Source organism: Lactuca virosa, chromosome 8, assembly GCF_052849685.1.
Source record: "Lactuca virosa cultivar CGN04683 chromosome 8, Lactuca_virosa_CGN04683_v6, whole genome shotgun sequence".
Taxonomy (NCBI): domain Eukaryota; kingdom Viridiplantae; phylum Streptophyta; class Magnoliopsida; order Asterales; family Asteraceae; genus Lactuca; species Lactuca virosa.
The window spans coordinates 174,642,195-174,666,725 of NC_136433.1; the positions used below are offsets into that span (position 1 = coordinate 174,642,195).

The 24,531-nt window shown below is 33.7% G+C and overlaps 2 protein-coding genes across 3 annotated transcripts; one reads left to right on the forward strand and one right to left on the reverse strand.

The window, feature by feature from the left end:
* Window positions 1-11,548: 11,548 nt before the first annotated feature.
* On the reverse strand, window positions 11,549-14,954 carry LOC145128509 (Transducin/WD40 repeat-like superfamily protein). Of its 2 annotated transcripts, none has more exons than XM_079063304.1 (12): window positions 14,761-14,954; window positions 14,539-14,675; window positions 14,324-14,452; window positions 14,112-14,242; window positions 13,786-14,007; window positions 13,502-13,674; window positions 13,305-13,405; window positions 13,073-13,228; window positions 12,775-12,830; window positions 12,089-12,146; window positions 11,878-11,995; window positions 11,549-11,799 (listed from the first exon to the last, which is right to left on the reverse strand). In XM_079063304.1, the coding sequence occupies exons 1-12, from the start codon at window positions 14,768-14,770 to the stop codon at window positions 11,618-11,620; spliced, it is 1,473 nt and encodes a 490-aa protein (XP_078919430.1). In that variant the 5' UTR covers window positions 14,771-14,954; the 3' UTR covers window positions 11,549-11,617. The 2 variants fall into 2 exon arrangements, 1 of the variants encoding a protein (XP_078919430.1); XR_013716948.1 differs by having other exon boundaries at window positions 11,570-11,799; window positions 12,085-12,146.
* Window positions 14,955-16,958: 2,004 nt separating this feature from the next.
* On the forward strand, window positions 16,959-18,547 carry LOC145129215 (pentatricopeptide repeat-containing protein At5g66520-like). Its single transcript, XM_079063934.1, has one exon. It carries the CDS (start codon window positions 17,114-17,116, stop codon window positions 18,449-18,451), a length of 1,338 nt encoding a protein of 445 aa, XP_078920060.1. The 5' UTR covers window positions 16,959-17,113; the 3' UTR covers window positions 18,452-18,547.
* Window positions 18,548-24,531: the final 5,984 nt, after the last annotated feature.

The window sequence follows — 24,531 nt, forward strand, 5'->3', positions numbered from 1 at the left end:
TCCCGAAATGAGGGACTTCGGGCCCCGATCTGGCCCGCAGCAATCTCGGCTCTGAATGACCTGAGCCTCTCCTCCATGATCTCCATAATACCCTCATTGACCGTCCCAAAGATCACTGGGGTAGCGTCAAGGATGCCCTTCATAACATCTGTTGCAATGATCTCGCGCAGCCTCTCATCCATGGGCTCTACACCGCTGCCCGATCCTGATCCCGATCCTGATCCCCCTGTCCCAAATCGTGTCACCACCATGCCGAGCTGAAATGTAATAATTTTGACATATATATATATAGGGGATCTTCCCACACTGGTCCTCCTTAGAGCTGTCAGATCTAACATTGGTTCGGGTACATGTCCTGTGCTTTCAGTAGTACGGGCCCAATACTACCTTCCACACCTACATGTACCTTTCCCCAATGCTTTACCTGATAACTCCAATTCATTCCAAAACTAAACCATATCTCACATACTACCACATACATCAAATCTCAGGCTGTACTAAGATTTACTCTACTCATACCAATCAAACCAATCATGACAGGTTGCCTTTATGCATGCAAATTATACACAGAAAAGGATCAAATAGACTTTCAAATAAAAGATTCTACCCTAGGACCACAACCAAACAAGGAACAAGAAATAAGGCCAAATTGATCATTCTGAGGCTATAAGCTCCTAACCGTATACAATTTTAACAGCATAGACATAGCAAGTTCAACAAAGCTCAAATATTAGTATAACATGGCTAACATATTGGGGGAACTACTTACTTGGCCCGGCTGATCACGTGCGTTGCACTCTCATCTTTTCATTTCTTTTAAAACGCTTTTTATGTTATTTTTGAAAACAGTTTTACCATTTCCTTAGTTTGAGTCCTGACACACCCGAGGGTGTGCCCGAATCCCTCAAACCAAGGCTCTAATACTAACTTGTAACGACCCAATTTTTCAAAGAAAATTTTCATTTTTGAATAGTAAAATACATTTCCATGGTTTAAGAAATTCAATCATTATTGTTTCCAAAACATATGTCAAATACAACTTTTATTCCAACATCAGAGTGTCCATAAAAACGCCTGGGAGAGAGTGCACGCCGCGCCATCACGCCTTGCCTTTTCCCTTGGGATTTGAAGTACCTGAAACAAATCCACAACCTGTAAGCTAAATGCTTAGTGAGTTTCCCACAGCATACCACACACAATACACATATCACACATCCTGTTAGCTATAAAAGCTACATATAACACATAAGCCATGCATACATAAACCTGTAAGGATGCCATGGGCTCCCCCAGGGTCTTACACCTTGGTGTCATGGGCTACCCCACATGGTCTTCACCTAGGAATGTCATGGCTACCCCACATGGTCTTACATCCAATGACATGGGCTACCCCACATGGTCTCTACCTAGGAATGCCATGGCCTGCCCCATATGGTCTTACATCCAATGCTACGGGCTCCCCCGGGGTCTTTCATGCAATAACACACAATCACATAGCATATCAAATCACAGAAATGACTAACGCATAAACCATAATCACATAATGGGTCGGCCTTCGTGCCTTAGACCCATGGGTATGGTGAGAAGACTCACCTCTGTCTGCTGAACGCGGAAGTTGCTCTCCTAACAGTCGGTAACCTCCCGTGCTGATTAATAATATTACCCATGTTAGGACATCAAAATCAAAGGGAAAACCCAAACCCCAAGTCCCTCCATGAAGGCCCAAATATCCTTTCTTTGTTAATGGGCCCAAAGTCCATGTCCAAAAATCATTAATGGGCCTCTTGGCCCAATAAGACCCAATCATAACATCAATGGCCCAAACAGATAAAATGGCCCACTATTCTAAAAATGCAACCAAGTCCAAAAACCAAATGAGGCTCAACAGTCCAAAAGCCCAAAACAGATCCAAGCCTAACTTTGATGCGTACGCTTAGCGTACCATCCTGGTACGCGCAGCGTACTGGGGTTATGGGGCTTACGTGCAGCGTATACTGGGTTACGCCCAGCGTACTAACAAATTAAGCACTTTTTCCATTAAGTGCTTAATACTCGATTCCTTTACGTCCACAAGTCAGATCTAAGCCTATTAAGATGAACTAAGGCATAAAGTTGGCAACTTTATGCCTTTGCATGTCCCATATGCTCCCAACACCCTCATTAAGACCTTTTTAAAGCTCTTAACCCATGCATAAGGTCAAAATACCCACCAAGACTGCATTTTTATGTTGAAAAAAGGACTAAGGGACCTCAGATCTGTCATTTCCATCCTTTGGAGTTGCTTAGCTCATAAGAGGAGTTCCAAAACCAACCAAAGGGACAAAACTAGAAAACCCTAGCTAGATCTAGTGATTTAAATGGAAAGGTGCAAGCTTTATACCTCCAAACGCTCCTCAAGGTCGACAATATGCAGATTCTTGAAGCCAAATGACACTCCAAGGTTCCTTGACAACTTCTTCTTCTTGGATAAACACTAAAAGGACCAAAAATGCACTCTTGAAGCTTAAAATGCACTCACAAATGATATTAGGGTTTTCAGAGGCGTTTGAAGGTGAAGGAGGCTATTAAGGGTGTGGCTCAAAAGAGTTAATGGTGTTTATATAGGTCTCAAGTCCGGATTTTAGGGTTTGAACATCCTGGCATGTACGCCCAGCGTACGTGCTGCCTCTCCGCGATCCTCCTTGCCAAGTACGCTAAGCGTACTCATAATTACCCCCAACGTACTTAAGGGTCTCTTATGATATAATAGAAATACTTCAAGGGTCGCAAGGTCATACCTGATTTAGAGTGTTACATTGGAGCTCATGCGATTAAGAGTTAACAACTTAATCCATTAAGCGATGAGATCCAATTCCCACGACGTGACACTCTGCTTGCCATAATGTGGTGGCTGGTGTGACTGCGACTGTTATGTCGTGAAGCTGCCACGACGTGGCGTATGGGTGGCCATGACGTGGAGGTTGACTAAGGTTGACTTTGACCGTTGACTTTTTGACCAAGTTGAATTTTGGTGAACATGAGGGTTTTGGGGTGAGGACTGAGAAGGTACCTTTACTTGATGTTAGGTGTTTCATAGCGCCAGACGCTAGTCTTCATGGTCTGAGAGTTGTCGTATTGTGTGCTATTTGCGAGGTGAGTCTTTCTCATTATGTTACTTATATAGTTATATGTGCATGCTAGACTAGTAGGGATGTCAATGGGGGCAAACGAGATGGGGTGTGCGTCCCCCGCCCCCGCTCCCAAAATTTGCTCATTCCCCCGTCACCGCCTCCGCCCCCAAAATGTCCAACCATCCTACCCCCGCCCCCGCCCCCACCCCCGAATCCCCCTTATTACCCCCGCCCCGGACCCCCGATTGATTTTGGGCTTACTTTTTTTGGGGTAAAAGAGGTTATTATTTGGGCTAAAAAAAACTTTTTTTAGGTAATAAATAATTATTTATAGCAGAATTTTAAATGCCAAAAATAAAAAAGTTATGGGATCTTAAAAACATTATACTAACAACTTAAAACCATGTTTTTTTATTGAACTTTGGAAGCTCAAAATCATGTTATTGTTTATTATGTTTATATAATTAATATATGTATAATTTATTAACGGGGTTCCCATGGAGGTTTCGGGACGGGATTGCCCATCCCCGTCACCGCCCCCAGAATTAAAACGGGGGTTAACATTGCCCCCGCCCCGATTTTTTTTTAATAAATACCCCCAAACGGGACGGGGGCACCACGGGAACGGGGTCCCACAGGACTTTTTGACATCCCTATAGACTAGCTGAGTCTTATTATTGATTGTTGTTATGTGTGTTATTGAGTTGCTAGTAACTCTAGGAATGTTGATAATCTGCATGGTTGCTGATAACCCATAGGGTTGCTATGAGCCCATAAGACTGATGATAGTCCTCAGGACTGCTGATAGTCTCAGGGTTACTGATAACCCATAACTGTTTATTTTGCTGTGTTGTATGTGATATTTTGGGGACTCACTAACCTTCGTGCTTACAGTTGTGGATTAAATGTGTTTCAGGTACTTTATGTGATCGTGAGAATGCTAAAACTTGGTTGTACACATTCAACCGCAGTTTTTGTGACTCCGTATTATTATGATTCTCTGATTTTGTGATGACTGTATTTGATACTTATGATTTTTTTTACTTGGATTTTTATGAAAATGTCGTTTTACTTAAATAAGAAATGAAAAAAAATTTGTTATGAAAATGAGACGTTACATTGATAAAAAATACATCTGTTTGGATATAGCTTTGGGGAGCAATTTTTGTTGTGCGTCTTTATTTTTGTTAGTAATGGAACATTTTTTGTATGTATTCCTTCATATCAATCTTTTTGTTTAAAGCTTTTAATCCATCATACAACCACTTAAAGTTCTCCAAATTCTACCAAGGTAATCTACCAATATAAACAATGTCTTGGTTTTTAAAAAGCATAAGGTGCCCCAAAGCGCTACAGGCTTCGAGAACCTAAGCGCTAAGCGAAAGCGATCGCATAGAGCACATGAAGCGCCCAAAACTCAAAATAATAAAAAATATGGAAATATTTATAAATACTTGAATATACTCTAAAATTTATAATGCATATTAATCTCAAAAGTGTTTAGGGTATGTGATACTAATCACAAAGTAAGAGTGTGAGATAGTGAACTTGATTACAATAAACAAAATTACAAAAGATTTAACAGGGACACAAGGTTCTTACCACAATTAACAAAATTACATAAGATGTCACTACGTAAGTACTTAACTACAACAACTATTATGTAGAATACCTACGGATCAATGATATAGTGAAATAGTGAATCAGTTATTACAAATTTACAACTAACAAAAAATGCATCACTGATCACATTAGGATTACATGGACGATTTCTAGTTTTCTACCTATACATGTTACATACTGATGAGACTTGAGAGGATAGTAGAATGATACTTTATGAAGAAGCTTCACCGCATCTGGCGCGAGGAAACCAAACGTATCAAATGCAAATGGTATGAACACGTGTTGATTTTCCATGCACGATTTCTCATGTTTTGTGACCTTGCAAATAACAGTTTTTAAAACAGTCTGTTTCACCGTGAAACCCCTAACCCTCAAGCCCCCAACAAGGAATACCCTGTAAGGTCGTACCTTACTCTTTATTAAAAGTATAATTGACGATTCCTCTTGGCTTTTAAGCATGTGTTTTTGTATTAAACCTACTTAACTAAAAGCCCATTCCACTTAACTAAAAGCCCGTATTCACTGAGCGCTGCTTGGTGCTTCATGAAAACACCAAAAAAGCAGCAAATATGGTCAAGTTCTGTCACACCCCCAAACCAAGGATGGCGGAAACGTCCGGGGGTGGAGGACTTCATGTATAGTATCATAACAGCAATTGTAATAGTAATTCAAGCAAACACAACCAACATATATATAATTGAAAAAAATTACATCATTGTATGAATTACATGTTTACGAATCAATTACAATATGTTGATAAAATATGAAATAGTAGACGCCTTAGCGTCCCATCCTCAAAAGCACTTGATTACCTGTTTAATGATTTCCTGAGAATACAAGTTGTTTGAAAAAGTGTCAACACAAAGGTTGGTGAGTTCATAAGCTTTTCGTTTGTAAAAGTAGTATTTGTGTTAGAAAAATCCAATATTTTCCTTAATGTGTAAATGTAGTCTTAAAACCCAAAGACCGAAATGTACAAGTAATTTGTCATATTTATAGTAAAATAATGCAAGTTTAAATCGACATAAACTCGTTAAATTTTAATGAAGTTCCCGTAATTTCCAATGTTTGTTAATACTTTATGTGAGCTTATTATAACCATACTATGACCAAGGTTGCCTAAAACGACGTTCTTCAGGCGTCGGAAATGTTATGACATTTGTCACCCCAGACCTATCGGTCTAACTGTTGCATGCAGTTTAGGTGTGGGTTTGTCAAACCCAATATAGATCTATACACAAGTATCACGCTCTCCCCCAAGGAGACTCTGGTTACAATACATGACTTAATGGTAATTTGAAGTAAATGTCTCACAAAGTCATTAACGGAATTACGTGTTATGAAAACTTGGTACCGTATGGCCGTACCTTGCTTAATGAAAATATCCTTTGTATAAATGTACCCTTTTTAAATGTATGTGTTATGTAATGTATCATAAACTATACCTATTATAGTTTATCAACCAAGGGTAGTACGTGGTAATGTATGCAAACTATATTCAAAATAGTTTATTTAATGTTTGAATGTATCGATTGTACTTTGATTATAATCACTTGTTATTCTTTATATTTTATATGACCAAATCCAGTTGTAAACTGATGTGTGTCTAAATATTAAGATAAAATGTCATATATTGCAGTAACATATAATCACATAAAGATATACACCTTGCTCAACATGTTACAAGGTGAAATGAACTTAACAGCAACTTTTCGTTAAAAACAGTTTCTGTTACCGTTCTTAGAAAATTTATAGAAAAATCATCAAAGCTCTAAATCCAAATCCGCAAATTTTGAGAGTTTGGAATATGAGTCTAGTTTGTTCGTAAATTTTATCATGATTTTTAGTGATCTCTAACAGAGGTGAAAATGTTCATAATCACAGACTGGTCCGGGTTTGCCTCTGAAATGACAGGCAGTTTTGTAAAAATCACCATAAATTGTAGAAAAATCATATGGAGATGTGCAAGTAGCCATTTTAAAGCTAAGAGTTTGAACTACTTGCACCTGAAACAGTTTTGAAAACTAAAATATTTAAGTTGACCAAAACAGTCCGTGATTAACGTCCATCTTTTCTGATGTAATCTGTTAGGAAAAGTTTAATTGTGTTCTTGATGATTTTACTTGTATTCCCCCCCTTAAAACTTAAGAAAACATGTAAATGTATGGGTATGAACTCACCTTATGTGGTTTCAGTAGATGAAAGTGAGAGAGAGGAAGTGTTCAACCCAAGAACACTAAGAAGATGTCTTGACGACTCGAGAATCTAACACCGAATAAGATGGAACTTGTGTAAGATATCAATGATTTGAGTAGAATGGAGTTTAATAATTATGTGAATGATGAAGATACTTACTAATTGAAGAAAGAAATCCCTGGAGAAAGCCTTGAAGTTCTTGAATTTGAGAGAAAAGATGAGAGAATTTTGGAGAGTGTTCTTGGTTGCTAAGTGTAGAATGAAAGAGTTTTATGGAGAATGAGGAGAGAGGATCAATCCTCCAGCTCTTAGAACGTGGGAAGAGCTGGAGATTGGCTGTAAAGGTCCACTAAGGAGACAATGGGTAGTGGGAAAGAATGGCTAATCATAGAGTGAGGTGGTGGTGGTTTGCTTTTGCCATAAATTAAGGAAAAGCAAATATTCCCTCAATAATTAGTTCAATCACCAATTCTTTTAATATATTTTATAAAAACCCTGGAGATTTATATATTTTGGGGCCTTAGTTTATAAAATAAAGTTTTGGGTGAAAATCCCACGTTAAAATAATGAAAAACGGAGTTAAAACGAAGTCGTAGTCGAAAAACCGGTAAATCGCTTCGGACTTCGGACCCTCGGACCTTCGCTTCGGACCTTCGGACCTTCGGACTTCGGACCCTCGCTTCGGATCAGAGGCCTCGGATGCGAGGCTTCGGTCCAGAAGCTTCGGTTTCGGATCCTTAAAGTTATTTTACTCGTTTTTACCCCGTTTCAAGCGATTTTTGACCCGGTCAAGGGTCGAGATGACCCAAATGATTACAAAAAGTTAAAGTAACTTTTGAGAGAGATTTGGGAGAGATTTCAAATAGAAAGAGATAGAGTGAAAACGATTTAGAGAGGTTTCGTTTGTGATTAATTTGAGTGTCCGGCTTCACAACGCAAGGTTCGTAAACCCCATTAAACCGTGTTTTAGTGTCTTACACAATCCCGATGATTGTGTAATAGTGTTTTATCGCTTTGGTTCGTTGTTTAGCACTTGTTAAGGCTAAGGAAAATCAAACACATGAACTTTCCAAATGATGATTTCTCATTAAAATAGCGAATTGTATAGTGATTACATAACGTAAACCCTAGCATACAAGGGTTATTGGAGTTGAGCGGTTTGACTTGTTGACTTTGAATTGACCGAAATTTGACGGTTGTCACAAGTTCAGTAATTGCATCACATACCCTAGCGAAGAACTATATATATATATATATATATATATATATATATATATATATATATATATATATATATATATATATATATATATATATATATATATATATATATATATATAGGTTCAAATGAGAAAAAAAAGATTAAGAACTCTAAGAACCACTCTATTTTAACTTATATTAAGTGTATTTTTTTGTTAATTCCAAACATTTGATTTTTTTCTATGTTTTGAAAAATAGAAAAAAAACAATAAGGGCATTATAGTCATTTTGATAACATAAACACTAAAACAACTTATATGTATCAGATCTAAATCACCTTTTAAACAATGTCTGATACTTTAGAAATATCTCTCAAAGCTCTTCCACTAAACTTGAAGAACACACATAACTTACCACCAGTTACCACGAACCACCACCATGCATCGCCGCTGCCTCCTACTGCCGACAAACAATCGCTGCCTCCTACCACCGTCGAACCGCCACCATCAACTCCACAAGCTCCGAAGGTTCCAGATCTACGATTCCAGCCTCAGATCTATGCTTTTCACCTCTGTATTTTCGCCTATAGATATATGACAAGATCTGATGAAAACACCTACAACACCTCCATCATTGTCGAATTAACATGATTGCTACCAATTTTCTTTGTGTTTCTTGTTCAGATATAGATATAGTTAGATCTAAACGATTTTGGTGCTTTTTCTCATCCCTGGTCCTCTTCCTACTCCAGATTGTCCAGATCTGGTCAGATCTAGAATCTCTGCCTTCAAATTTGCCATCATTGCCACCTCCGCCTTCAGATCCACCACTTTTTCTTCGCTGGAACACTAAAAAAAGCCACATTATACTTCTTTGGTGATAGATCTACGATATTTGATGTCTATGATACTTTTCTCTAGATCTACGAGTTATGCCTCTATATGTACGAGCTCCGACGAGATCTGAGACCGCCATCAACCGCCATCACACATGCTACCTCGCCGCTCCAGTGGAAAATCACCAACTTGTCTCCATCTCTTTCTCTCTGATTTTCAGTGAAAACCACCACATATATGCATTAGGTACGTCAAATTTTTTGTTTTGATTTTTATTCCTTCTGTTAAGATGTGGATTTAGTGTTTTAATCTCTCTTTTGGTGTTTACTTTTGTTAAATTAGTTTTAACTGTTATTAATTTGTGAAATCATGCTATTAAATTATTAATCCAAGTTTGTTTTCTTATTTGTTATAATATTTACATAAACTTTTAAATTGTGAATCCACTGTTATTACGTGGTGAATCTAAGTCTGTTTTATTATTATTATTTTTTTATAATATTTGCATAATGTTAGTGTTTTCTAAAATAAATTGAGTCTATAATATGTGTTATTATTTTAGTGTTTTATAAAATAAATTGATTTAGGTTTTTAAGTCGTGAATTGTAATGTTTTTAATGTTTCAGTTATTCTTTAGTTATGTTAAGGTAAGTTTTAATTGTTATTAATACGAAAATATAAGTTTTAAGCTGTGAATACATGAACTTTTATAAGTTTTAAGCCGTGAATGCATGATTTCAATAAGATTTAAACTACAAATACGTCTTTTATAGGTTTTAAGCTGTGAATGCATGATTTTTTATACAAATATAATTTTTTCAATGAAAGAAATTAGTTTTAAGCTTTGAATGCATGATTTTTTTATAAGTTTTAAGTTGTGAATGCATGATTTTTTTATACAGATCTGACTGGTTCATTGAAAAATATAAATTTTAAAATGTGAATGTTATGAATACATGATTTTTTTTATGTGTTATACTTTCTTATATTAGTATTTTCTCAAATAATGTTAACTTAGGTTTTTTTACATTATGAATTTCAATGTTTTAATGTTTCATTTATTATTTAGTTATGTTAATGTTAGTTTTAACTGTTATTAATAAGAAAATAGATGTTTAAAATTGTAAATACATGATTTTTTTATGAATTTTAAGTTGTGAATACATGATTTTTCTACATGTATGGTAGTTTCAATAAAATACAAAGGTTTTAAGTTGTGAATGCATGCGTTTTTTATAAGTATTAAGCTCGAAATGCATGATTTTTTATGCATAAATGTTTGCTTCAATGAAAAGCATAAGTTTTAAGTTATGAATGCATGATTTATTATGATTTTATATAATTATGAATAAAGTATCTACCAATCAAACGATAAATATTTATGTAAATAAACTTTGAAAGAAGCATTACCTTATAGATCTAAACGTATAAATGTAAGTTTTAAGTTGAGAATATGGCTTTGTAATTTTTGTGCTTTAAATTGTGAATTTATTACATTAAGTTGTGAATTTTGTATACTGAACTATGAAATGATTGTATTAAGATGTGAATTGATTGTACTAAACTGTGAATTTTTAATGAATTTTATGTTAAAATATGAATAATTTATGTATGAATTTTTGTATTTATTTTTTTTGTGAATATAATTATTTTTGTGTTTTATAAATATGTAAGAATGTATTTCTTTTTATAATTGTTGCATTAAACTCTAAATTAGTGAATTAATATGTTTATTAAACTATGAATATAGTATTTAAGCTAACAATGTATGATTTTATATACATATTTGGTGTGAAAGGAATGATGGTTACCACGTTGGCATACATGGATGGTGCTGACATGTGGTAGTTGGTGGTGGTGGTAGAGTTTGAGTTTGACTTTCCTAAATTAGTGAATTAGTGATATTATGATTGTATTAAATTGTGAATTTTGTGTACTAAACTATGAATGGACTGTATTAAATTTGTATTTGGTATAATTTTTATGTTAAAATATGAATCGATGTATGAATGAAAATATTAGACTGCAAAAATTACAAATTTACCTTTTTTCATACCAAAAGTACAAAAAAAAAATCCGGATTTTAACATGTTTAATAAGTATTGTGTACATATTTACTTATAAAATGGGGTTTTTACGGTTCTTAATCTTTTGTGGTTCTCATTTGAACCAGTAAATTTAGAATCATTACTATGATTATAATCATAATAAATATGGTTTAGGAAAAAAAAGAGTTTTAAAAGAGCACTGATATGACTAAGTATTAGGCACTTCACTTGAAATATGATTATTATCATGTTGATTACTGAGCATATGTTTATACAATTTAATTAATATAAACCCTTTAAAAAAAGTTAAATTAAATTCTGTCAAAAGATTTAAACATTTTTTATTAGACTTTAAAATGCTAACATCACTTTAGGTGTTTCTATAGAAAGCATGGGACATTCGCTGTCAACATAATTTTGTACAAACAACAACATTTGGAAACCACAAGGACCCTTTCTGTAATTTATTCTAAACTTTATAAATCTAAACCCGGAAATAATAGTAAAAGCTAAAACCAACCCGATATTTCCAACATGAATAAAAAATCACTATAAATAAAAATAAAATAAAAACGACATACATATTCCTTGAAAGAGAAAATGATCAAGTGTTATTGACATAAAACATCCCTTGTTGAGACCCCAACCATGCCCCCCCTCCAAAATGGTTTCCACATCTTGTTAACCGCCAACATACAGATGTAGCCACTGACTTCATGAATTTATCTTCGTACAACATTTCCCCCGACTTTATACTCCATACCCTCAAACATAAATCCTCTCCTCCTAACAAATATAGATACAGATATAGATACAGATATCAAATACATATATAGATATAGATATAGATATAGATATAGATACCTGACATGAGAAATCTCTCTGATGGGTCGACGCCAATTTGTATACGAGTATGCGAATTCACATGTCCTTCGTAGAACTGTACTACAGCCCCTCTAAAACGATGATCATAAAGCCGAATCTATACATACAAAAGAAAGTCCAAAGTCCAATCATCATATGCCACATCATCATACAAAAATATGATATGCAAAAAAGTATGCCACCTACATACAGTTCCATCCATGGAGCTGGCCAAGAAATAATCATCATACGTCTTAAGTCCCGCCAAACTGCAACAAATTTATTTATTTTCATGAATAATGAAAGAAATAGCAACACACTTTCATTTATTTATGTATTATAATTTAGGGAAATCTCCGATAAAGTCTCAATATTTTGGGTCAGTTTACGGTTTAATCCCAACATTTATTTTTCGAACAGAAAAGTCCCGATTATCTGATTTTATACGATAATCTGTCATTTCTTGTTGAAAAAAAATAATGACTTTTTCGTTAATTTGAGCAAAATATAAAATAATCGGGACGTTTCTGTTCGAAAAATAAATGTTGGGATTAAACTGTAAACTAGCCCAAAATATTGGGACTTTATCGGAGATTTCCCTATAATTTATAGCAGCTTATTTTCATTTTCTTCCACCTTTTTATTACTTTGAAAAATCTACATAGTTTAGGATTTTATTTCTTATGAGGATATTATTATACTCAATGACATTGCTATATAATATATATATGGGTAGATTTTTCAAAGTAGAATGTTGTAATAGGAAGAAATGAAAGTGGGATGCTATAATAAAGAAAATTTATGAAATACGTTGCTTTTTTGTTGCATTTAATTAAAAAAATATAAAAAAAAAATAAAAAATAAAGATTAATGAAGTTTGAATATTTGTTTACTAACCATGAAACTGATGAAGGCATAGAGATTGTTCTAGATTGATGAATATTCCCTCTGAGCTGCATATGAAAATACTTCACACTCATATTACAATCAATGAAATTCAGTTAAAAAAAGGGTATTTGAGTAATTTTAATGTTGTTCCATGGGTTTTAGTACAGATCCTTCGGTTAAATTTTGTGAATTTGAAGGAGGAAAGGTTGTTCCACGGTTAAAAGGGTATTTGAGTAATTTTCAACATAATCAAACGAACTAAACGCCGTTTAGAAGAAGGGAAGGAAGGGCAAACAAGTAAATTTACCTCAAACCATTGTTTCTCACGTTTTTGACCTCTTGATGGAAGAGGAATTTGATGTCTAGGAAGTGTTGTATTTGTATCATGAAAGTCTTGAGATTTTTCGCGAGTGTCAATATTCACAATACTTCCATTTCTAAATCCACATAAAACATTATTTCCCTAAATTCATAAACAATAACACATCAGCAAAAGTACATTTGCTATTTCTTGCATTCAATTCACATCATGTTCTTACCGAAGAATCAAATTGCAAAGACAAAACATCACTTTTGGAACGACATATCCATGATTTTCTTCCAGAGTCTATGTTCACCAATGCAACTCCAATATTCGTGCCTAAAAATTCCAAATTGTTAATAAATAAAATGTATACAAGAAACGAAAGTAGAAGCCAACATTGAATTCATTAATATAAAACAAAACAAACCTTACCAATGACTGCTTGATTCCCATTGGAATCAGATGTCCAAATTGTGGATTTGAATCTTGAAATCTCATCAATTCTTCTACTCAACATTGCAACTCCTAAATCATATTCCAATGGTTCACTAATGTTCATTGAATAAACCGATCCACCAGATGATTCAGATCCAAGTGTAGTTATTCTATTTGCTTTTCAGTTAAAGAGCAACATAATTTATTTTACTTTCAATCTTTTTCTTATTTCAAGAAATGAAATTAGGATGCTATAATAAACAAAACTATGTGAAGGATACAAAGCATGTGAAGTTGATGAATCAATAGAATGGTGGTTTCTTGGTAAGTTTATACAAGATACATTTGAAGGCATTTGAACTAAAGCTCCAATTGGCCTCCAAATAAGTCCTGGTGACTTTAATGATGCTGTTTCCTTTTCAATGTTCATAGGATGAACAAGATTTGGCATACATTGTAACCCATTAATAGCATGTTCTCCAATAGATCCAACTTCATAACAACTGCATGCCATAAGTATAAAAAGATGATAAATTGATAATCATAACTATTGAGATGAAAACGATGAATTAATGTGATTTTGAGTCATTATTAATTAATTACATACCAAAAGGTGCCATTAAGACCACCAGTGAGTAATATTTCTGTTTCAATAAGCCCATTTGGAGTCTGAACATCTAAGCATATGTGTTCCAATGCAGCATCAGCAATCCTCTGTGTCCCTTGATATTTCCAAATCTAATGCAAAATATAGATTCATTACATCAGAATTGAATGTTTAGACTTTAGTTTCTCAATAGAATCAGATGTTGAACTTACTATAGGTTTTGATGTCTGTATCTTTTGGTATTGCTCTTGAAAGTTCACTTTTTTTTTGTTACAGCTGATTGAATTACCACATAACTCCCTAACATGAAGCATCTTAACAACTTTGGCTGCATATTTCGTCTGTATGAATGTTCAAACTCGAGTCTTTAATTCATACGTATTATCGTATCGGAAGTGTGCTAGGGTTACGGGTTAGCTGGTGTTACCTTGTTGTTGGGTTTCGGGGGTGGTTTTTGAGCGCTGGTTGAAGCAGAAGAATTGTTTCTGGAAGAAGAACCTGGAATTGGTGATTTTACAGGAAAATATCGGTTCTTCTCGGCATCATAATAGAACCCTGGAAGGTCTATCAAAATAGAACATTCATACAATCAATTTGGCTCATAGTCGTTGATGAAATTAGCTAAAGAAGAAAAGTTAAGAGGGAAAACCTTGTGGCATCTTGTGAAATTATTTAGAGCAAGAGTAACGAATGAAGCTGAGGTAAAAATTCGTGAAGAAGTGGGCTGGAGATTAATCAAGATGCAGGCGGCTGTGGCGAGTGGCGAATGGCGGTGGCGGTTCTAAAGTGTCGAGGAGGGTCGAACTTAACGGCACGAATAGGATTTTGTTTTCTCCGATTGACGTCCCATTTTGTGAATTTGGTATTCTATTCAATTTTATTTAAATTTAAATTTATATGTTTTTTGTTTTTAAAATTATATACAAATGATTTTGAATATAATAATAATTATTTATAGTATTATATTGTATATTAAATTAATGTAAATTAAATATATATGAATAGTTTTTTTTTTAACATAATAGTAAATACCGTGAAAGTTTTAATTAGGCAAACTATATTAAAATTATTATAATTTGATCTCTCTTTCTTTTAGAAAAACCATCATAATATTAAAATAAAACCATTCTTGATTTTTGAGCATAAATGCCCAATTAAATAGTTAACCGGTCATCCAACAAATTTGAAAGATGAAATGGAATATATGTGTAATCAAATCTGTTCTAATAAATAAAAATATTTTTGTCACATCTTACACTCTCATTGATTTGGTCACATGTCATTTTGTGGTTATTTTCAATTAATTTTTTTCCACATAGTATTTTGTAGGTTTTTCCATTTTATTAAATTTCACGTAATATTTAAATGTAATAATTGCAATAAATGTAATAATAAATGCATATCAATTTCAATAACTGACTTTCCTTTTAATTTCAACATTTCTAAATTAAAACTTCATTAGTTTCATTTATTTATTTATCTAAATTATTTGTTTAAATTTAAAATAGAAAAAAACAATTTAATTTTAATAATTCAATATTTTTCTAATTTTTCTTATAAATTCAAACATTTTCAAATGTTTAAAATTTTCATATTTAATTTTTTTAAATAAACTCATGTAATACATGGGTGTTACAATGATATTATTAATCTATATCTAAAAAATTAAACATAGGAAAATAATTAAGGATTTAAGACGTATGTAAGTATTAACTAGCAAGGGTTTTCGTTGAATTAGTGATATTATCTATACATAGCGTTAGTTTAAGGGTTGACATTTGAGGGTCGTGCAACACACAAATAACATCCACATGAGCATCTATAATGTATAATTTTATGAAAAAGTTGAATAATGTGACATGTCTAATTGACATTCAATAAATTAAATTTTACAATTATGAGATGTCATATTGACATTTAATGAATATTAACTTCAATGATCACTACTAAACTCTTTAATGAAAAAAAACTTTTTTAATTTTTAAATATATGTTTCATTAAACTTTGTAGAATTCGATACATATAAGAAATTTTTTGATAGAATGGTCTGTAGATAGAATGATAACGTGTCACAATCCATAAACTCTAAGGATTTCAAATGCATTCAAACGCCTTAATGATGATATTTTGTAGAATGGTTTAGTAGATTAATGAGTGTGGAATTACCAATAATATCAACATTCTCTGGTTTCATTATCGTTTTCTTGATCACGTTGTTTGAAAACCATATGTCTCCTGACTTTAACGTGTTTGTTGCCAAGCAACTAACCATCACTAAGGCTAAGGGGAATGGTAACACTTCTAACACTTTGTCACATCAACTTTTTGAGTGTCATCTTATTTTTTCTCCATTTAGCATCTAATCTTAGCATCTGGTAGGGAGTGATAACACTTCTAGCACTTTTTTTTTCTAATTTAATTTAATTACTTTATTTTTAAGCCACCAATCGAATCTAGGATTCAAAGTCACAGATGTCCAATTCAAACATGAAAAGAAAATAAACATATCGAAATTTGTTTTCATTTGGGTCGGGTTGTTAATAATAATACTATTTAAGAAAAAAATATTGTATTAACATTAATACAAAAAATCAAACATCATTTAAAAATACTAATAATATCTTTACAATTGTTTAAATTCTCGTATTAAAAAACAATGTAAAATATATCATTTCTAATAGTTAGCCATTAAATATATATTTTTATAACTCTAGAAAGCAATTAATTATAATAAATTTACAAATAAAAGAAAATAGTTTCTTTATAGATTCCTCAACTTCAAAACCATGTGTTGGTTTTAATTTAATGAGTGACTGGTATTGGTTATTTAGGTGTGATAACGTTAAGAAATAGTACCCAATACACCAATACCATAAATTTGTTTAAAACCTTCTACAACTAGTTTTGCTTGTTGCTTATAAGTTATAATCCATATCAATTTTATATCGAAAAAAAAAAAAAAAAAAAAACCTTCATCCTCTAGACTGTCTAGAGTTACACTCATGCCACTGGTTTTGTATCGCCCATTAAAGCGACCACTAGTCTATGAAGTTGTTCGTCTCCTAACATCAACAATATCAACATCAGCATCATCAAAATGGATTTCAGCCATCAAAAACACATCTTCTCCCACCAAATCTTTGCAAATCTACACGCAAATGCAACGTCAATCCATCCCCGTGGACAGCTTCGCCGTTCTCTACACACTTACATCATGTACCCATTTGCAGAACCTCCCTCTTCTTCGTCACCTTCATGCCCATATTTCCAAACTCGGATTCACATCCAACGTTTACATCATGTCCTCTCTCCTCCATGGCTACTCAAACGCTTGTTTTGATGATGCACGTGTCATGTTCGATGAAATGCCTGAAAGAACAATCGTCACCTGGAATACCATGATCACTGGCTTCTCAAGATCAGGAAATCTAAACAAAGCAAGATCCTTGTTTGATGAAATGCCCATAAGGAACACAGCTTCTTGGTCTGCAATTATCGCATCATACATCAATTCAGGTTACCAGAAAAAAGGAATAACACTCTTCCACAAGATGTTAATGCACGAAAAGCTAAAACCTGATCATTTCTCCTTGTGTACAATCTTAAGCGCATGTGGACACATGGAAACATTCGGATTGATTCTAGGAAAATCCATTCATGGGTTTATCATTAGAAACAAATACAATCTCAACGTGGAACTTGGAACTTCATTAGTCAACATGTATGCAAAATCTGGATTCTTGAAGGTTGCTTCTATGGTGTTTAACATGATGCAATACACAAATGTTGTTTCTTGGACTTCATTGATTTGTGGAGCAGCTCAACATGGATACATAAACGAAGCAAGAACTCTTTTTCATGAAATGCAAGAATCTCACATTAAACCTAATGAGTTCACTTTCACAGGGATTCTAAGTGCTTGTGTTCATGCAGGGTTAGTTGATGAAGGAAGAAAGTACTTTGAAATGATGAAGGATTATGATTTAAAGCCAAAGATTCATCATTACTGTTGTATGGTTGATTTGTTTGGGAAAGCAGGAGAGTTAGAAGATGCGTATGAGATTATTATAAACATGGAGGTGGATGCTAATATAAACATCTTAGGATCTTATCTTTCTTCTTGTAAAGTTCAATGTAACTTTAAAATGGCAGAAAGGGTGATTGATAGAGTGATGGAGATGTTGAATCCAGAAAAAGATGGAGCTGTTTATTGTTTGATTGCTGATTTGTTTGCTTTGGGTGAGAAGTGGGATGATGAAGAAAGGTTTAGAAGGTTAATGGTTACACAAAATGTTAGGAAAACAAGAGGAGCTAGTTTTATTAGAAGTGTTGATAAATGACAATAAATGAATGTTTTGAGGTGAAAATCACATCTTGTATGCAACCGTAATTTTGTTTATACCTATGAAGTAATTAGGTCTTGTTTTATTTATTTATTTATTTATTTATTATTCTTTATTAAGTGATATGAAAGAATGTTGGTTTAAAAATATTGGAGAAAATGAGAGCACACTTAGGGAAATGCAAGGGAAAAAAAATAAAGAGAGGTTAAATTTGTAAAAAGTTGGAATTTAATTAGGAATAGTCAGAGCATCTCCAACTCACTCTCATTCTCCATTTCTTTTCCCATTCTTCTTCAACCATACTCCATTTATTCCCCCATTTTGGGGGAAATGAATAGTATAACACCATTCCATCAAAATAGGGATAAACTTTGAGTTGTCAATTTTAGTCTTCTCTTTTTATATATTTATACATTTCTAGTTTATTTTTATCTACTAATTATAATTTAAGTGTAATATTTAATTTAATATATTTAAGTGTAATATTTAATACCTATAATATTGTGTTATATATTAAATTATATTAATTAATTATAAATATAATGTTTGTTTTTTGTTTATCAAATTCATATTAAAATTTAAATACATATTGAAATTTTAAAACACGATAACGAATTTTACAAAAGCTTGTAATTAAGTGTTATAGATATAATCTTATTTATTTAATATTATTGTAATGAAAAAAATATAGATTATATATTTATTAAAACCAAATTAATAGAAGTGGTGTGTTTGACAATTTATATAAGTTAGAATAATGAAATATACTTTTTGGGGGTAAAAATAAGTTTTAACTAAATGATTTTTCTAAACTTTCTAATGAAAACTGAAAATAAAAACTTATTTCATTTTTCTAAAAATTAAAAAACAGAAAACGAAAATTGTTAGAGCCCAGTCATCTTCGCGTTGCGACCATTACATGGTCGTGTTGCTACTTAATGACGTGGCCCACATTGCGACATTAAGAAGACGCGTTATATTCCGCCAGAAACCCTAAAACTCAAACCTAATTTAAATCAACACGAAAGCATTTCATACCTGGAAAAAGAGGTGTTACAATTCTCCCCTACTAGAATCATATTTCGTCTTTGAAATCCGCCTTCGCCTGAGCTGACACTACATTCCTCTATTCCAATAACCTTTGCTCACAAACTCCAAAACTAATGGACTCCAAGCGTATCAAACATATCCTAAATCCTTGTGATAAAATCTCAAGACCGGAAAGTCATATGTCTACACCCCGAACACTACACTTAAAGACTAACGATCATCTTACGGACACATAAACCAACTAGATTCTCCCACGAGGAACTTTGATGATCCACTGAAGAGAAAGCGTCATAGCTAAGTCGAACTACAAACATTCTGGATGAAATCCGCATTCCAAAACTGTGCACAAAAGACATTTGATGTTTGATTTGACTTTCTAACAAGAAAACACCTTCCCATAGAACAAACATAGTACACCAACTAAATACTCACACTCCTCATCGTAATCGGTCTCTCCTTCTAGTTCAGGCGCTTAACTACGTGATTAATCATCCAAGGGTAGTATCACGAGCTTATCGATTTGTAATCTCCAGAACCAATACTCCAACATTGACAATCAAATTCCTAATATAAAGCTCTTGCTTACATATGAGAGTCCACAAATACAAAAGTTCAACATTGAACTTATGATGCACAACCGTGACCTTTCCGACAAATCAACATTCCTCAATAAGCCTGACCAAATCCTATCAGATACGGAGTCACTAATAGCCATCCTGCAAGGCTCTGGACACCCAAACTGCATCATGATTGAATAGAGAACAAAGACCTATGAGTCTTAACAAAACAACTATCTGAGTCCACCCACACAAGTTGCACACACGTAGGTTCACAATACTTCGTGACACCATCTATCTACTGGAACTATAGGCTCACATAACATTACCGCTCTTACCACCATTCTATATGGGGTCTGAAGACTCACAACCAACACCTCGTTGGGCCTATAGGCAAACGACCGTCATCTTACCGACCTAAAGGAACCCCATCATCATCCTGTTGGGTTTTAGTATACTACAACATCCTATGGTGCACATACAACCCTAAAATCTTTGGATCTATGTTTTCTCTAATTATACATGCATATGGTTTGCAAAGCTTTAAGCCTACAACTAGCATACAAATAACATATGTATAACAAGACAAGTTTAGACATACCTCTTGATGTTGTTGATGTTGCTAGGAAGACTTTGGCCTTTAAGAACTTAGTGCCCCAAGTGTTGCACCTCAAATGGAATCACAACACACCTAGGACAAAGGTGACTCTTGAGAGAGAATTTCTATGCACCAAAAACACCTCCATGAACTCCAAGAACTAGAAGTGTATCCAAGTGGCATTTTTAGGTTATGGAGCTTATATTTATATGTAGGATTCCAAGAGTCATGGGTATAACCCAAATCCATACCCATGGGTTTTATGATCCATGGTACATGTGGCCCAAATCATTATGTATTCATACATAATCTTAGTCCAACATAGACCATAAGCCCAACACATATAAATATAACCAATTACCATAATTAGTCCCCATAGATTTAATTAGTCTCTTTTGATCACTAAATTAATTCCAAACTAATTCTTGATCAATACTAATTAAATTATATGATTTCATATTAATATATTAGAACTTATAATATATTAATAAATCATATGTAACCTCTTCTCAAAAGTCCATCCTAACAAATTGTCCTGATGTTATGCAACCCAAATGGACCATGCTACTCTCGAGTCGAGTACATACCAATAATAGTTATGAACTTAGACATCTAATCCAACAGTCTCCCACTTGGATAAATCTAAAACTATTATTGCAAATATGACTCCAAATCCCGACTAGCAATTGTAGCTCTTAAAAGCCGCTGTCGAACTCTGACCTAGTCAATGACGTGTCCATTAGATAAGGGATCATATATTCCTCCATTCTAGATATCATATGGACTGAGACATGGATTGTCCATCTATTGTTTCCCGATTTCTGATTTATGACGACCGACTAATTGAACAAATCAAATTAGTCCAGGCCCGACCGAGCACTTAGGATTGTCATCACTAAATCATCGAGGGGCCCACAGATATTGCTTTTATCCACATGGGGTAAAGGAACGGATAAACTTCGACCCAAATGCTCACTTGTACTCACTCATCAAATTACACACAACGATATGTTTTATAACATCCAAGTTACTGGTGCGTTTACATATGTCAATATGCAACCGACTTGCAACTACAACTCACACGTCTCCGTTTGAAGAATATAAGATATTATCGTCTCATGATCACTCGTGATAAAATCCATGAAGTGATTCAAATGAGCGTGAGTTTAATCAAATACTCAAATCTTATTCCAGGAGCACTCATGAATACTACAGCTATGTCTAAAACATCTAGACATACTATAGACCCATTCATGACAGTCTTGCCTCAATACCTACTTCCAAAGTATGATCGACTGTGGACGGTTTGAATAACCTAGTTATTCGGAAAGTCAAAACATGCAAAGTGAAACAAAAGAATAATACTAATCCTATATGGCCCCAAAACTTTTGAGCCATATTGATTACTCATTATTCAATGTATAATGTTACAAATAATCAACTTAATACTTGAACTAAAACAATCGTTGTCCCATGCTACAAGCATGCACACTATGTTTACCTATGGTCCTTTCTTTGTGGAATAGATCAATTGAAAACATTTCAATGATGCTCATTTCATAATTCCAAATCCTTATGACAAATGTAAGAATACAAGATTCTTTGCCAATCTGTTAGATTGTAAACTTATATGCAATGATCCTCTTGTAATGACTATGCACAAAAGTCACAAAGACTTGGCAACAGACATTACAAAGTATTCTAATGGAGAGCAATTCCATGGAGACGAAGTCTCACATTCAAAGTACATTCCTTTGAACATCCTTCTTGCATTAAGTTTTCTAATCTTACATAGATTTAAAGAATAACTTCCACTTAAGGAAACATTTCCATATTCCCATTTTGACTATCACTTCTGAACAAGAGTTGCCTCTTTTCAGAATATGCCAATATGGTCCTTCCAAAACTAACACTATACTTCCAACTGTCCATGAGCAACCAATCCATGGTAAGCCTCAAATTGTCCTCGATAATTGCTTAATCATTTTAGTCATATACAGTTCTGATCCTTTTTCCCTCTTAATGCCCTAGGTATTTGGAAAATTCAGAACACATAGAAATATTATAGCATATGTAATCGATCCTATGCCCGAAGCATATAGGACACGATTCATAATGTCTCACATAAAGACATGATCCTAGACCAGTCTTTTGCTACAATTTTTTCTATTAGCCATGTTCTCAAAATTCGGACTATGAAGAGGGATGTCGTAATCATAATCGAATATTGAGAACGCAATTAATATTTCCATATATAGAATTTCCTTATGTTGAACCATTCCAACATAACATTCATATATATACTTGACTAAATTCGATTAAAATCTCAATTTAAGCTTTTAGAATTGGAATGAAGTATAATTTCCTAACCCTTAATTATAGCAAAACAACTTTTCAAACCCTGCAACTTTGCAAATTGAAACTTTTGTTTTCTATAATTAACATTGCTAACTTGCAACACTTAACATAATAATCATGCTCCCACTAACATGATAATTATCTTCTTATCAGCATAACACTTATGCTCCCACTAGCTTTGACATGTATCCAGAAATCAACTGGACTTCTAGAAATCAATATTTTATTGACTTTCATTACCAAAGTTCAGGTTTTTGATACGAGATGCTTCGATAAGACTTTATCCAAGCTTCCCAAAATCATACACCTTTCCTTAGATAGCTCACATGTGTGTCTAAACAATTTTAGAACTATGAAAAGGGATGCCGTAATCATAGTCTCAAATGTTTAGACCTTTGCCATTGCTCGCAATTCGAATTATGAAAAGGGATGCCGTAATCATAATTGAATTTGAGAATGTAAATATCACAATTTTTATCCGCTTAAACTCTACTTAGTGAAAGCGTTTCCTCACCATCATTTTCATGAACCGAAGAGAAACCTTATGATGCTTAGATTTTATGGTGTATGTGTTCCTATCCATGTGAATTTGTCAAAACATAACCGTAAGAGGAGGTTAGTGACAAATCCAAACTCATATGGACTGAACTTGTTCAATCTTAACTTCTTGCCACCTGGTAGCACAAGGGCCTACCATTCCTTCCAAGTAGTTATGCAAACAACTGAGAACTCATAGAACTCACATGCATAGTCAACTTTAACTGGAATGGGCACAAAAACAAGAATATGTCAACACGATAGGTTACAAACCTCAAGTCGTGTGCTAGTGATAAACAACAGGTTTTATTCTTGATTAGTTCTTAAGACCCTTTTCAAGATCATTAAGACTCCCACTAACCTCTTGACATATAAGATTCTCTTGTCAAGAGCCATTCCTTGACAAAGCAAATATTCAAGAGTTAGTGCGAATTCTTATCAAGATAAACACTTCACACAATTGGCCTTAGTTGGTCTTTGTTTTATCCAAAACATCACAACTCACCAATTTCAAATGTAAAAGAGTAGAAAATATTTTACTCTACATTTGATAAGTGTTTTAAACCTTCTTAACATAATGTTACTCAAGGCTCGATCTTGGAGTATTACTCTAAGACTCGTTTTGGAACGAAGTATGACTCATCTTCTTGATTTAACCATTTCAACAATTCATGATTCCTCTTCTTAGCCAAACAAATGCACCAAGATGTCCTTAGAGGATCAATTGTGATATGGTTTTTCTTAATCATTAAGATGATGATAAAACATGATACTGAAGTACTCTCCTATCTTTTCAGATTGGAGAAACTTTTATCTTTCTGCCTAATTTGATTCTTCTCATTCGTCCTTCCATACATTGAAACTTTTCCAATGTTTCAGAATTATACTTAAACATGTAAGCACAACCATATTTACTAAACTTTAGTAAATCATGACGAATAGCCTTATCGTTCTTTGTGGTGGACCTGATCAGCGCA